The sequence below is a fragment of the Pinus tabuliformis genome, chromosome 6, assembly GCF_031772625.1.
Source record: "Pinus tabuliformis cultivar Carrire ecotype Pingquan chromosome 6, CPIR1, whole genome shotgun sequence".
NCBI classification, from domain to species: Eukaryota; Viridiplantae; Streptophyta; class Pinopsida; order Pinales; family Pinaceae; genus Pinus; species Pinus tabuliformis.
Window position 1 is genome coordinate 627,648,206 of NC_142292.1, and position 14,046 is coordinate 627,662,251.

General features: G+C 39.1%; 1 protein-coding gene across 3 annotated transcripts in view; it reads left to right on the forward strand.

Annotated features, from left to right (window-relative positions):
* Positions 1-14,046, forward strand: part of DDL (SMAD/FHA domain-containing protein) — a 72,210-nt gene that overhangs the window by 13,228 nt on the left and 44,936 nt on the right. For all 3 annotated transcript variants that reach the window (XM_089419830.1, XM_089419822.1, XM_089419834.1), the window contains one exon: positions 2,178-2,209. In XM_089419830.1, coding sequence (XP_089275956.1) covers positions 2,178-2,209 — 32 coding nt within the window. The remainder of the gene's footprint in view (positions 1-2,177; positions 2,210-14,046) is intronic.

Consider the following 14,046-nt stretch of genomic DNA (forward strand, 5'->3'; position numbering starts at 1 on the left):
TTCAGCCAGGTTTACTTCCCGAGGCATACTGTAGATTTTTTTGAAATATGAGGTTGCCAGTGATGCCAGATGCGGGAAGGTGTTGACAGAATGGCCATGATCATCCTTTAGCTGCCAGATTGTGTTAATAGCCTTCCTCCCATTGGCATATTTGTGATAGAACTTAGTATTATCATCCCCTTCCTGCATCCAAATCGCCCTACTTCTCAGTCTCCAGACTTCTTCGTGGTCCTTAAGAATTTTTCCTCTAGCTGTGTAAAGTGAGGAGATCCTATCCTTGTGTTCATTTGATCTGTATATCCCCCCCATGATTATTTTCAAATGCTGCTATGTCAGCTTCGATCTGCCTCAGGGATTGATCATCCAAGATTCTTTTATTGTGTGCCCAAATTTTGGACAGCTTCTTCAGCTCCGAGAGATTGTGCACGAAACCGTTTATAATGTTCCCCCCAGCCCCAGGTGGGTTGGACATCCAAAAGTCTATGACCATACGAATGTAAGAGGCTTCCTTCAGCCAAGCTGAGCAGAATTTATATGGACCTTTGGGTTTAGCCCGACCCCCATCTATTTCCATGTATATTGGTAGGTCATCGGAGATACCTCCTGATCCCACCCACTGTCTGATATTGTAGCCATATTCCAATAAATTCTCCTTGACCAGAAAACGATCTAGTCTGCGAGCCAGGCTATCATCCCCTGTCCTATTGTTCCTCCAGGTTGCTTGGATCTTTGCAGAGGGGATGTCTATCAGATGGTGGGATTCCAAAGTAGTTTCAAAGTATTCCGAAAGAGGATCTCTTTGTGCTCGATGACCCCAGGATTCAGAGTGGCCGATTGAGAAGTTAAGATCTCCACCAAAAATGATATTGCCCATTTGTAAAATGTCAGATCCCAGTAATTTGTCCCAAAAATTGGGCCTGTGATGACACAGTCCATAAATGTTGGAAAATCCATTCCCAGATCTGCTGAGTGTATATCTGCTCCGATGTGCCGAGATCCTCCCCAACAGTTGAGTAGTTTTAACAACTTGCTCACATTTGAGCAAGTGTTCTAAGGAGATCTTTGGGCAACTTCTGCACGCCTTGACACTTAGGCCTGTGCAGAAATACTTTCCTGAGCTAAAAACATCTACAAGCAGTTTTTTTCTCAACAAGATAAAAAAATGAACAAAAATCTCCAGATTGTATCTTTCTTGAAATCTGGGGAAATATGTAGATAACTACAGGATTCCTCTAGATTTACCCTCTTTAGCTCCTAAATTGACTGAATGGGCTTGAATCTAAAGTATGCTTTATCAGGGAACTTTCTGACTGTGATACGCTCTTCATTCTGCATTTCCCAAATAATATTTACTCACTTTCTATGATTAGTAAAGTTATGAAAGAGTTTTGTATTTTTATTATCTTTTTCAAGCCACACAACTCTGCTTTTCATTCTCCATTCAGCCTCTCTCCATTCTAACATCCTGTTCTTCTTTCTCTCCACCTCTATTATCTTGCATTCTTCTTCTCCCTGAGGATGCCTTCCTCATTCTTCTCAGAGATCTCTGCAGTTTCTTTGTCAACACACTTCAGCTCCTTGTCCATTCTTTCTTTTTTGATAGAGGCTGAGGAAGCTGCAGCATCTTTTAGCTTCTTTAGCGAAGTTGCAAACTGAAAGCTAACGTCAACATTTTTGCTAGCAATCCTATCATACCCCACCCACTCTCCATTGATTAATTCCTGAAAATCATCTTCATCGAACCATATTGGATTGAGTTTGAAATGACTGTCAGGCTTTCCATCCAGTTTCCCCATTTGAAGGAGAACAGAGGAGTGATCAGGACCTATATCTAAGTTTTAATTGCAGGCATAATAATAATGACAACGATAATAATAGTTTAATTTTAAGGTCATGGCTAAGCCAGACACCAAATTGGTATATGAGACCCCTTTGTTTTTGGGATGAGGGATCCTCTTCCGTGACTGCTAAAATCTACGGAGGTGTACATACTCTGCTTCACTGTGGATTTAGACCTGTAACCTGGTAGGAGGAAACACATGTTCATAACCCTTAGGCTCACTGAAGCTGTACCCTTAGTTGACATGTTTAAAGATTTAGACCAGTGTGATCATTTGATATATCATGTTTCTTACCTGATGACAATTACTAAAATTTTAATGGTTATATTCTTGCAGGTACCAAATCAAAGCGCAGAAGAGATGCCTGGGTGAGTAGAAATTCTATTTGTTGAATATTCTTTCTTGTGATCTGCTTTTAGGTGCAAAGAGCATAATATTATCTACCTGGATTGTTCTGAAAATATATGAAGGTTCTTATTGCAATATCTCTGTGATTCTTATTTAATGTGTTTAATCACCCACATCCTATGCAAGATTTAAGTTGGAATCTTACCGCTATAAAATATGGGGCAGAATTTGTATTAAATTCTATATTTTTACTATTTAGTGATTGCGTGAAGTTATATAAGCAAGAATAAGTCAGAAGGTGCACCAATGCATCATGTATTCTTTGATAAATATTCCCACCACAACTTGTAAAATTTGCTAAATAATATGGATATCAGCATTAAATTTCCAAATTTTGAAGAGTACAAGCATGTTTACAGTAAACACAAGAGAGTGGAGAGAAAATACCAGACAACATTATATTACTGCTATAGTGAATGCACAATAGAAGGCCAGCCTGAGGTAGGCTTGTGATATACAGGCTTATGTACTACACTCAAATACATCTCATACGCTTCAAATAGTGCCATAGACTTCCTAATGTAATGGTTGGTTTAACCACCTAGCACTAACCTTACCTTTGATGGTTACATATTGGTCAGATGCTAAGTCATATGACAGAGGGACAGGGGACACACAGATACAAGTGTCCGATATGGGACTTGTTGGCCTTTTAAACAAAACATGGGGGATATATATATATATATATATATAAATTGAAAATAAAATGTAAACATAAAGATCCAAACTTTTTAGAATATTTACAGAGTACTGATACAACTGGTTACTATATCAAACACACAAGAAATTAGAGTATTCAAAAACAGTGCACATAAAATAGAGGTTTAGACTATGTTGCACAAAATGCCTAGCTGGGGCCATATTGGTACTGGAAATGCCTAAACGCAGTTGAAATGGCCCCGAAATTCTGCTGGCCATACCGTATAGTGTTTCGTGATTCCGAAAAGCCGTACGGTATGGACGACAACGTTTTGTGGCCATTTCAGCCAAAATCCGTCACGTTTCGGCTTTTTTTTGGGTTAATTTTTTCGATTTTGCTCAAACAGCATATGCAATTAGTAGTTACGCTGTGGGTTTATAATTTGAGATTTGTTGAAAAACAGTGCGGGGTGCCTTTGCCATAAAACTAAAATATTCCTGTAAATGCTAGAAGACTGATGCAAAGGATCATATTTATATTCACTTCACGGGTGGAATGAATTGGCACAGCGAATCAGCCCTGCTTTTCTTTTCTTTCACTTCATGGGAGGAATGAATTGGCATAGGGAATTGACCCTTTTTTTTCTTGCTGTCTGATTGGACAGAAAAACACCAGGAACAGTAGAAGGTTACGATCAGACGGTAGGGATCCTCCACGACAGTGTGGTCCCACCAATCTCTAGAAGACATGTGCTACAATATTTTAACCTTAAACTGTCATGTTCGATACATATTTCCTTTGCTGACTTATGAACATTGAATACATTGCATCCATGCAGGTTTACATGACAATTTTTAATACATTACATGACATTAATATATTAATATTTATATGTGTTGACTCAACACATTCACAGTCTGATGAAGAGGCCAATACCCATTAAATCTGATGAAGGGGGCCAATACCATTAAATCTTCTTATGCTTGCTGTTGTTGTAAAGATTGAGTGGAGTTCTGTGACCTTCGATGTTGAGACCTCCACCAGTGGCACTCCACCTCTTCTGACTTCTCCATAGTATATGCACTAGGCATGGGAGATATTGATGCATATGGAGTGGGTGGATTATTTTGGACCACATATTTAAATTTTTTTTGGAGGATGAAGACACACTGTTGCCCACTGCCCTTCCATGCATGAGTAAAACCAGAGAGTTGAATCCTTGTATATGCTATAGTGATAATAGTGCTTGATCCTCAATTTGTTTCCCTTCAAACAGAAGTTGTTGTTGTTCTACCAGAGTCTGTTGCATGTGCTTTAACTTTAGGTTTATATCGACCACAGAATCTCTAGAATGCATCCACATCATCAAAGTTTTACTTGAGAGTGATTTGGTCATGTTTCAAAACCTATGTTGCACTGCCTTGGGGGGGCGCGTCCCTGTGCAACATAGTTTGAAACCATGGTTGATGGTCTAGCATTTCTTCAAATACATGGCCTGCACTCAAACCATCATACACTTGGCATATAACATCAAATATACACAATGGCTTGATCCGGTTGTGCATAGGAATTTTGTCAAACATTTTGCGGGATGCCATTTTTTATTTAAATACTTCTTGTATAGGCTCTGCCACCATGGAGTTGTTAGCAAAGCCTACCAAAGCAATTAGATGCTTAAAAGAGAGAGTCGTGCCATAGAGACCAATCACCTTGAAATCTTCAATCTCTGTCTGCCCTAGCTCTTGTGCATCAGTTTGCATCACCTTCATACTGTCAAAGCCCTCTAGGTGCAAGAGATCATTTAGGGCATCAAACTTTGGCTTGTATTTAGGAGTAACTTTCTCCATGAATTTGGGGATTTTGAATTTTTCATATGCTTCTTTGTACTTGTCAACCAGATGAGAACCTTTACCCATTCTAGAGTAATCCCAATCATTTGGTTGCAGTTTCTAGGCTAACCCTGGTATCAAGAGTTCGCTTAACTTTTTCATAAGCTCAACAGATTTGGAAGAAACCCTTGCGGGATTAGTTTGAAATGAGAAGCTTTGGACATGCCATCTCAATTATTTGTCTTGGTGTTCTCCAAAATCTTCTTTTTCCTTCTGCTTCTTTTGACCATGCGATTCAATCTCATGACTAGAGTGAGATTGTTGATGCCTAAGTGAGGGCCTCTCTCACTCTCTCTCTATACACACACACAATGAATTACAAATACAAAAATGAAATATAGACATTAAGATCCAAGTTTTTAAATACATTTACAAAGTATTGTTACAACTAGTTACTATATGACGTGCACATGAAGTTAGAATATTCAATACACAAAATAGAGGTTATAAGTAAGAAACATTAACTATAATTTTATTATCTCATTTTATGTCACCAAAATCAAAATATATTACATAAGCACTGATATTGTAAATGGGAAACAAATGGAAAATACAAAATAGGGTGGATGCTAGAATCATAGATGGAAGAATTTGATAGCTCGTAAATGGTCGTCGTTCATGTTAGAATAATCAAGATCACCACCACTGCCACTATGTTCTCCTCCATCCTCTCCCTCCTCTATATCCAATCCAAAATCTACATTTGTTGGTGTGGAGGATGACATCTAAAGAGGATCATCATCATCATCAAAAGCGATCGGCTTTAGCATTGGATCTTTAAGATCCAAGTTGGCTAATACTAACTCAATGTTGCTGTCCAAACACATATCATTAGAAAATACATCTCACACCTTTGTCTATCCCTTCAACCACTCATCCCTCATCTTGTACATAAGGAAGAGATTGGCATGCACTTACAACATTGTTTTAGCTATGGATTGCTCAGGTCTGCTGTTATTCAAAGTGTGAAAATTCATGTATGTGCTCCAATTCTTCTTACAATAAGAGGATAAATTAACATGAGAGGAGAGCCTCATAGTTAACTACTATAGAATAACACACACTAACTTAAGAGTTCCCCATTGATCATAGGGATTTTTAATCCCCCTATCTCTAAGAACATCATAGCCTATGAATCTACTAGTGCCAATGGATAACTATTTGAAGCCCTCCTCCACCCCATCAAGGGATGCTTTGTCTTGATATGTTGTTCTAAATGCCTCCATCTTCCCCTATGAAATGTTAGGGTACTTTTCCAACATGTGGCGTAAAGACACGTAGGTGTTGGGGAACATGTCATGTTTCTTAAATAAAACGACGTTTCTTTGTTGTTGCTTGTAATGCATTCACATTATACTCTATTCTTGATGTTGTCACTTTTGAAGAAATGAGGCAACATGACCAATGAAGTCTTGAATAAAATTGGCATATTGTCAACACTAGTTTGATCTTTTATGGAATTGTGTGTTTAAAGGGTTCTTGGATATAACTTTTTGTTTTGTGATCCAAGGATGTTTGATTTATCGAGATCAAACAACATTGAATTTGATCTTCTTTTGTATCTAGGTCAAATATTTTCTTTGTTGAAAGCAATATTGATATGTTAATTGGTTAAAGTGCTGTCTTTTGTCATTAGGATGTAGGTAAGGTATACTTGTAGCTTGATTTTTCTTTAACATACTTTTAGAGTTTTCTTCATTCACTTTTGTTATTTTGTTGATCAACGAAATTTTGATAGTAGAGAAAACAAAGTCCTAAAGCTTTTGTCTCTATTATTTGTACTTGAATGTCTAAATATGTCTTGAAAGCATCCAACCACTCTACCATCAAATTGCCTCTCCTTCACACCACCTTGACACCATTGCACCTCCTATCCATTGTTTTCACCACAATTCTACACTTTTGTTTGCCTCTATCAACTGCCAAACATACACCATTGCCAAACATTGTTACATCGTACACCCTTATCTTCTAATCATCAAAATGGTACGACACCCACGTGGAGAGAGTCTTTAGTTTTCATATGTCTTGTTGGCATTGGTTGTTGGTACATGATTGTTTCTTTTCAAAATTGTTAGTGTTTGTAGCTCAGATACGTCCATGAGGGTGCCTACTTATGGAAATCATCTTTAAATTTATTTTATGCTTTTTCTTTCCAGAAGTTCTCTTTATTAATTAATTAATAAAGCAAACATATTTTTATGAAAGTGACTTTTAATTAATAAGGTGACTAAAGTGGGTCACTTAATTATTTAGTTAAAAGAGAGTCATTGATCTCACGGTTAGATATTAACTATTGAAGATTATGGTTTTGGTTCATGTCAAAGTTATAAAGAAAGAGAACGCAAAAGACAAAGAGACACACAGAGCATTCATTTCACAAGTCACGTGAGTGAAGGAGAAAATCAAAGATCTGAATTTTAGTTATTGGTGAGGAGTTATCAACAATAGTCCAACAAGGAGATGACAACCAATTAGCAACAAGGTGAAGAATAGTCGTACAACTGTTCGCCTAGATTTCGTACAGGTGTAATGATTCCATAAAATCGTACAATTTGCAGAGCACGCTACCTCGATTTCTTTGCAAACAAAAAAATTCAGGTTTGTTGTTTGTCTGATCAATTTCTCATAGCCATTTTCCTTGTCAGTGGGCGCTGGTAAGTTTTGAAGATATTTTTAAATGATGAATTGATATAAAAATTAGAAATTAATTGTGCACTGTGTGTAATTGCTTTTCTTGTTTCCCCCTGCTTGCCAAAGTTAATAATACCAATAAGTAACTAGATCTAATATTTTTGCTTAAATAGCTGGTTTTAGGATAATTTAACATGGTATTAGAGCAATTTCTATGAGATAAAAGCATATCTATTGTTTTCCATGTTACTTCAATGAGCTTGAGAGAGAGTTCAAGTTAGCCATGTTTGTAACCGATGTGAAGGTTGAGGATCGACTTGATGGGGTTTCACATTTCTTGCCATGTAAGGCAAGAATCTTAGTGATCTTGAAGGAACAAGACTTGTGGGAAATCGTGTCCAACTCAATTCTAGCTCCAATGTAGATCCCAGGGAGCACATATACACCAATAATGGTACACCCTTCAATGCAGGCATCGTGGGTTAAGGACATAAATGCATAAAGGGTGATCCTTGAAGCTATTAAGGATCATCTGATTTCGTATGTTGCGGAAAAGACTAGACCTAAGGAGATGTTTGATGCCTTGGTGTCAATTTTTCAAAGTGATAACATGAGTAGGAAAATGATTCTCAAAACTAAGACCAGAGAGTGCAAAATGAACCCCTCTAACAGTGCGACTAGTTACCTTATGAGGATCACACAAATTTGTGACTAATTACCGCTATTAGAGAACCTTTATTGGATGCAGAGCTAGTGAATGTTGCTCTGGATGGGTTCACCAAGGCTTGGGACACATTCATCATCGACATCTGTGCAAGAGAACATGTTTCCTAAGTGGGAGAGATTTTGGGATGACTTCATCCAAGAGGAGACTCGTAAAGAATCTAGGAACAACAAGCAGGGAGGAGGAACAACAGATGAAAACTTGGCCTTGGCTAGCAAGACGAAGAAAACTAGAGGGAAAGTTTCCATCAAGAAGGGTGATAGTGAGTGAGAAGGACAATAGTCTGGGCAAAAGAGAGATATGAGAAAGATGAAATGCTATATCTGCCATAAGGATGACCATTTTGCTTCTCAATGTCCACAAAAGAAGAAGGGCAAGGGGAAATTGCAACGACAACAGAGACGCATTTGAGTGAGCTTGCTTCCAAGTTCGAGAGTAACTTTTCACTTTTGTCATGCCTTTCTACCAACGCTATTGCTAGAAGTAGCTGGTACTTGGACAGTGGCACCTCCCACCACATGTCAGAGGCTAAGAGCTATTTAGTTGTTTTGTAGAGGACGACTTAAGTATCCATATTGAGCTTGGCAATGATGCCAAGCTTGCAGTGAGGGGACAATTCAGTTTCGGCTCGAGTCAAGAGGGTCCTTTGATGCACAGTGATGGAAAATGTAACTAGATTCGGTCTTCATAATTACCTTTGTACTTATGACATTGTATATATTTATAATAGAAGAAAAATATTATTATTTTAAGCATGGGTTTCATGCTCAAAGTTGATTTGTCACTAGGTCAAGCATGTTCTTCATGCTTCTAGGGTTTCTCAAGTCAAAATAATATTTGTCATGAGTCTTGAAATCAAGTCGCATTTGGACTTTGAAAAGAAATTGTAAAGAAAAAATTATTTTGAGTCAAAATGTCATTTTTGTCCGTACAAGACCAAGTCGACCTTGTCTCTTGAAGTCGGCCCTGTTTGGGGTAATTCGACCAACTTAGAAGTTTATATATAAGAGAAATTCAACCTCATTTGGAAGAGACATCCAAGCAAGTTCAATGTCTCAAGAAAGAGGGAGAAAATCAACGAAGAAGGCAAGGAAAGAAGTCAAAATCAAGGAGAGAGAAAGCAGGGTCAAAGGAGAAGCAAATGTGTCCTTGAAAATCTCACATGTGCGAAAATTTAGAGTTGCAGGGAGGCCAAAAATTGCAGGTATGTTGCAAGAGCTCGAAATTTTGTTGCAGGGGCCGAAATATGAAGTTTGACCATATTTGGAAAGGTTTGACCATCGTTGATTTGTGAAGACTTTGACTTGATGGAAAGGCTTAGAAGCAGCGCTGACTTGGGGCTTGTGAGTGTACTTGGTCTTGGCATTTAGGTCTTGGATTTCTCATTTGCTATAATTCTATAAGGAAAGAGATTATTTCTGGGTTTTCCCCTTGGGTAGATCATGTCATTGAGGCATTGGGACTCCAATCTGTATGAGGGTCATATATTGTAAATTAGTACTTAGAAAATTTAAATATTAAAAATAATAAAATGAATTCGAAAATTTAGTTCAATTTTTTTTACTCGTTGCGCTTTTTGTTGTGTATTTTGTCAAATACACTCCAGTTGCACTCACACCGAGAGGAACTGCTTGTTTGGCTGAGCACTCAAATGGCAAGCTTTTGGAGATGGGGCACTCTGCCACCATAGCTTGTCCACCAAGCGTCTACAAGTTAAAAGAAAAATGAGAAACATAAAAAAAGAAGTTAAAACATTGAAATTCTAAACTTGAAGCAAATTATGAAGAGACAATGTATTATGAAATTTGAAATTTGAAATTTGAAACAAACTAAAGCTTACTTGACATTTTGGTCGTCCTATTCTTAATTGCCATGGTAAAACCAAATGTGCCACTTTCCATCCTATATATCTCCATTTATTTAGAAATTTCTTCATGTTCTTGCTCAGATGCCACCATCCTCTCAACTAGGGTTGTGGGGGAGCGATTCCCCCCCTCGAACCTGCTCCCTTCGGGAGCGACCCCGGGTTGCTCCCTAGCCTTTTTTGCAATAACTTTTCAAATGCAATTTTTTTCAAAGAAACAAATAGTTTTTGGGCGGGGCAGCCTAATCTTCATTTTCATCATTTTACTTAAATTTTTAACATTACCATGAAATGACTCAGGATGTTTGAGAGTGGTTCTGTTAAAATTGGCAACTAGGGCCAAACTCCATGTGGGTCATCTTATTTATGGCAGTTGACATTTTTCTTGGATTCCTCTCTCTGAGAGTTGTAGGATTGATCTAAAGATATGAATTTATTTATATTATTGGACAATTTGTCAAGGTCGGCCAACAAGCAAATTACCCCAGCTCAACCTCAACATTGCATTATAAATAGAAGAGTCTTCAAGTCATTTGAGACACACACATCTCTTGTGATCTCTCTCCACTCGTTTGGGTTTGGTGGAAAGAGAGGTCTAGAGGGAGAGCCCTAACTGCTGTCTTAAATGAGATCAAGCCACAGTCATGAAGAAGCCGTAGACACAGTGAAGGAAGGGTTCTAGATGCAAATTGAAGGAGATCTAGCCACAGTTAATTGATGCCCTAATCCGTTGTTAAAAGATGCCCTAAAATGCAGCTAAAAGAGACCCTCATTTTCAGCTAAAAGGAAACCCTAAGCCACAGTAAAGAGCAGCCCTAGCCGCAGTCAAAAGGAGGCTTATACACAGTCCATAAAGGCCCTAAATGAAGGCCCTAATTCGCTGCATAAGAATGCCTAAAGCCACAGTTTGTGGAGCCCTAAAACACAACTAGAAAGTGACCCTAAGACGTAGCAAGAAGTGTGGACCTAGCCACAACAAAAGGAGTACTACAACAACGTGAGGGATTTGTGATAAAGCCTCATTGTTGTAGGTGACAACATGGTCTATTTCAGGGCTATTTGGACATGATAGGGCTGTTCTTAAGCTCAGTTTGTAGGGCAGAAGAAGCCGCAGAAAAGAGGAGCAAGGGTTTGTTGTTTAAACACTGTTTGGGGCACTGATGGAGGGGACCGAAGTTACAGTCCACTTCTGGGCTAGATCGCAGGCCATAGCCAACAGTTGGAGGCCTTTAGGAGCTGCGTTCAGGGAGGATAACAGCCCTATGACACAGCGTATAGTTGGAGGGACTGTGTGAAGGAAATCCACTTTAAATAGGTGGGTTATTGGGTGTATTTAGGGTGCTATAGCAGTCAGAGTTTGTGCCCTAACTAGTGACCAGATTTGCCAAGAAAAGCACCAGTATTTGCAACATGTAAAAGGTGCCTTAATCTGTGATGCAACGAAGGAAGGAGGATTGCAACCTCATTGTGTCATCTTCATGGTGAAGATCTATGATGTTAAGTCAATATTGACTTTAATTGATTGTACTCTATCTCTATCTCTCTGCTGAACTATTGAAGAATATAAGAAGAATTGATCAAGGGTTTCCCCACATTGGGGTTTGTCCTTGGCTGGTGCCACATCTTGTGTCCTCTTGTATTGGCTTGTCTTCTATTGTTTATGTTTATGTCCTATCTCCATTTTACTATCATGCTAATGTGATTGCATCTGGAAATTGATATTGGGCTAATAAAGAATTTTGAAGTACATTGCTCTTAAGCATAGAACATACCAAAATTTAACATGGTTTCAGAGCTGAGGTGAATACAAAGCCCAAGCAAGTGTGAAAGAGCAATCACTGAAGATAGTTGGAAAGGACAAAAGGCTTAATGGGTTCCTCATCCCACTTCCCGGTTGAAGACAAGCTTCGTCAAATGTTGGACTATGTGAAGGGTAAAATCCCTGAACCTCCATCAAATGCACCGACTACTACAAAGAACAAGTACACCAAGGGTGAAGTCAAAGCGAAGAAGATTATCAGAGATTCCATTGACAAGCGTTTGGTGGCTTACATCTCCGATCTAAACACCTCCAAGGAGATCTACGACAGATTGGTAAGCATGTTCAAGGTTAGTGATGCAAATCGAATTTTATTTCTCAAAAATAAGCTGAAGGATATTAAGAAGGGCAAAGATGAGGATATTCAATCCTACTTAAGGATCACTGAGATCAAGAATGATCTATCGATTGGAGAAATCATATCTGACAGGGAACTGACTATCACTACTCTTGGAGGGCTCCCATCTGAGTGGTATATATTTAGAACCACTATTCTCAATAATGATTGAATTCCAGGGTTTGAAGAATTGATGTCAAGATGCATTCAAGAAGAAACCAGGATGGTGGAGCAAGAGATGCCTTCTAATAGAGGAAACCCCATTGCTTTCTCCGCTAATGCCAAAAGGAGAAATAATGCAGGGTCTAAAGGTCATTTCAATGGAAAGCCCAGATATAAGGGTGGAAGGAAGGGCAGATGCTTTGCTTGCAATAAGTTTGGCCATTATGTGAGGGAGTGTCCAGATAGAAGGGACACATCACACGATGATGATCACAATCTTTCTAGGGGCAACTTCAACAACAACGATCGAAGGAATGACAAGTACAATGTTAAAGGAAAAAGGAATGTAGGATATCAAGGAAATGGTCGACCCTCCAAGAAATCCAGGAACTCCAGGTATGAAGAATCAAATGTTGTTTCTGATAAGAAAAAAGGAGTATTATCTTATATCGGCCCTCTCCCCTACCTCTCCTCGAGACTCTTCGGGAAATTGGCTTATTGATAGTGGTGCCTCAAGGCACTTCACCGGATACAAGGAAGCTCTCTCTAATTTGATAGAGAAGGAAACAAACTTCGAGATTATTCTTGGAGACGATGCCACGTATCCCGTAAAGGGTGTAGGGAATGTTACTCTTCAATTGAATCAGGGTAACACGATTCATTTACAAGAAGTTCTTTATATACCTGATCTCAAGAAGAACCTAGTGTCCATTTTGGCAATGGAAGACAAAGGTTACAAGGTGGCATTCATCGATGGAAAGGTACATGTCTCGAAACAAAATTTTAAAGATGCTTTTACTCTTGGGTTCAGGGTTGGCACTTTGTATCAAGTTGTAGGAAGTCCATTGGACACCATGTCGTGTGACCCATCTCTTCAATCTGAACTATGGCACCAAAGGTCTACCCATCTTCATTGTAAGGCCCTACCCGATGTGAGACAAATGGTGACAGGGTTGCCCGAGTTCAAAGAAGAGCATGAAGGTATATGTTCGGGATGTACTGAGGGAAAACTTACAAGTAATAGCAAGACCACAGATATGGAACAACCCGAGGGGTTTGAGGTTCATGATCAAGAATCTCATATTTGCAGGTTGAAGAAAGCTCTCTATGGTTTGAAGCAAGCACCACGGGCTTGGTGTGAGAGGATTGACAACTATTTGATGAAGCTGAGATTCACTAGGAGTGAAGCTGATCCAAACTTTTGCCTTAAGGTTGTGGATGATAGACCTCTCATATTGGTGCTTTATATGGATGACCTCTTTCTGACAGGTGCAGACCCTCTCATTTACAAACATAGGAGGGAGTTGGATTCTGAATTTGAAATGGTGGACTGCAAGCCTATGACTACCTTGATGGAGCTTAACTTTAAGAAGTTATGTGGTAGTGCTGCCGGACTTGAATTGGGAAATGCCTCTGAGTTTCATCAACTCATAGTAGCATTGATGTTCTGGTGAACTCTCGTCCAGATATACGTTTTGCAGTTAGCATGTTGAGCCTCATCACTCACATTGGATTGGTGCCAAGAATCTTCTGAGATATCTTCGGGGCACAATCACTCACGGATTGAGATACACTGCCAGAAATGTGAGGCTGCATTGTTATTCTGATGCTGTTTGGGCAGGCAGTGTGGTGGATCGCAAGAGCACTTCTGGGTGCTGCTTCTCCTTGGGTTCTGCTTCGATATCCTAGATGAGCAAGAAGCAGAAGTCGGTTGCTTTAAGCACCGCT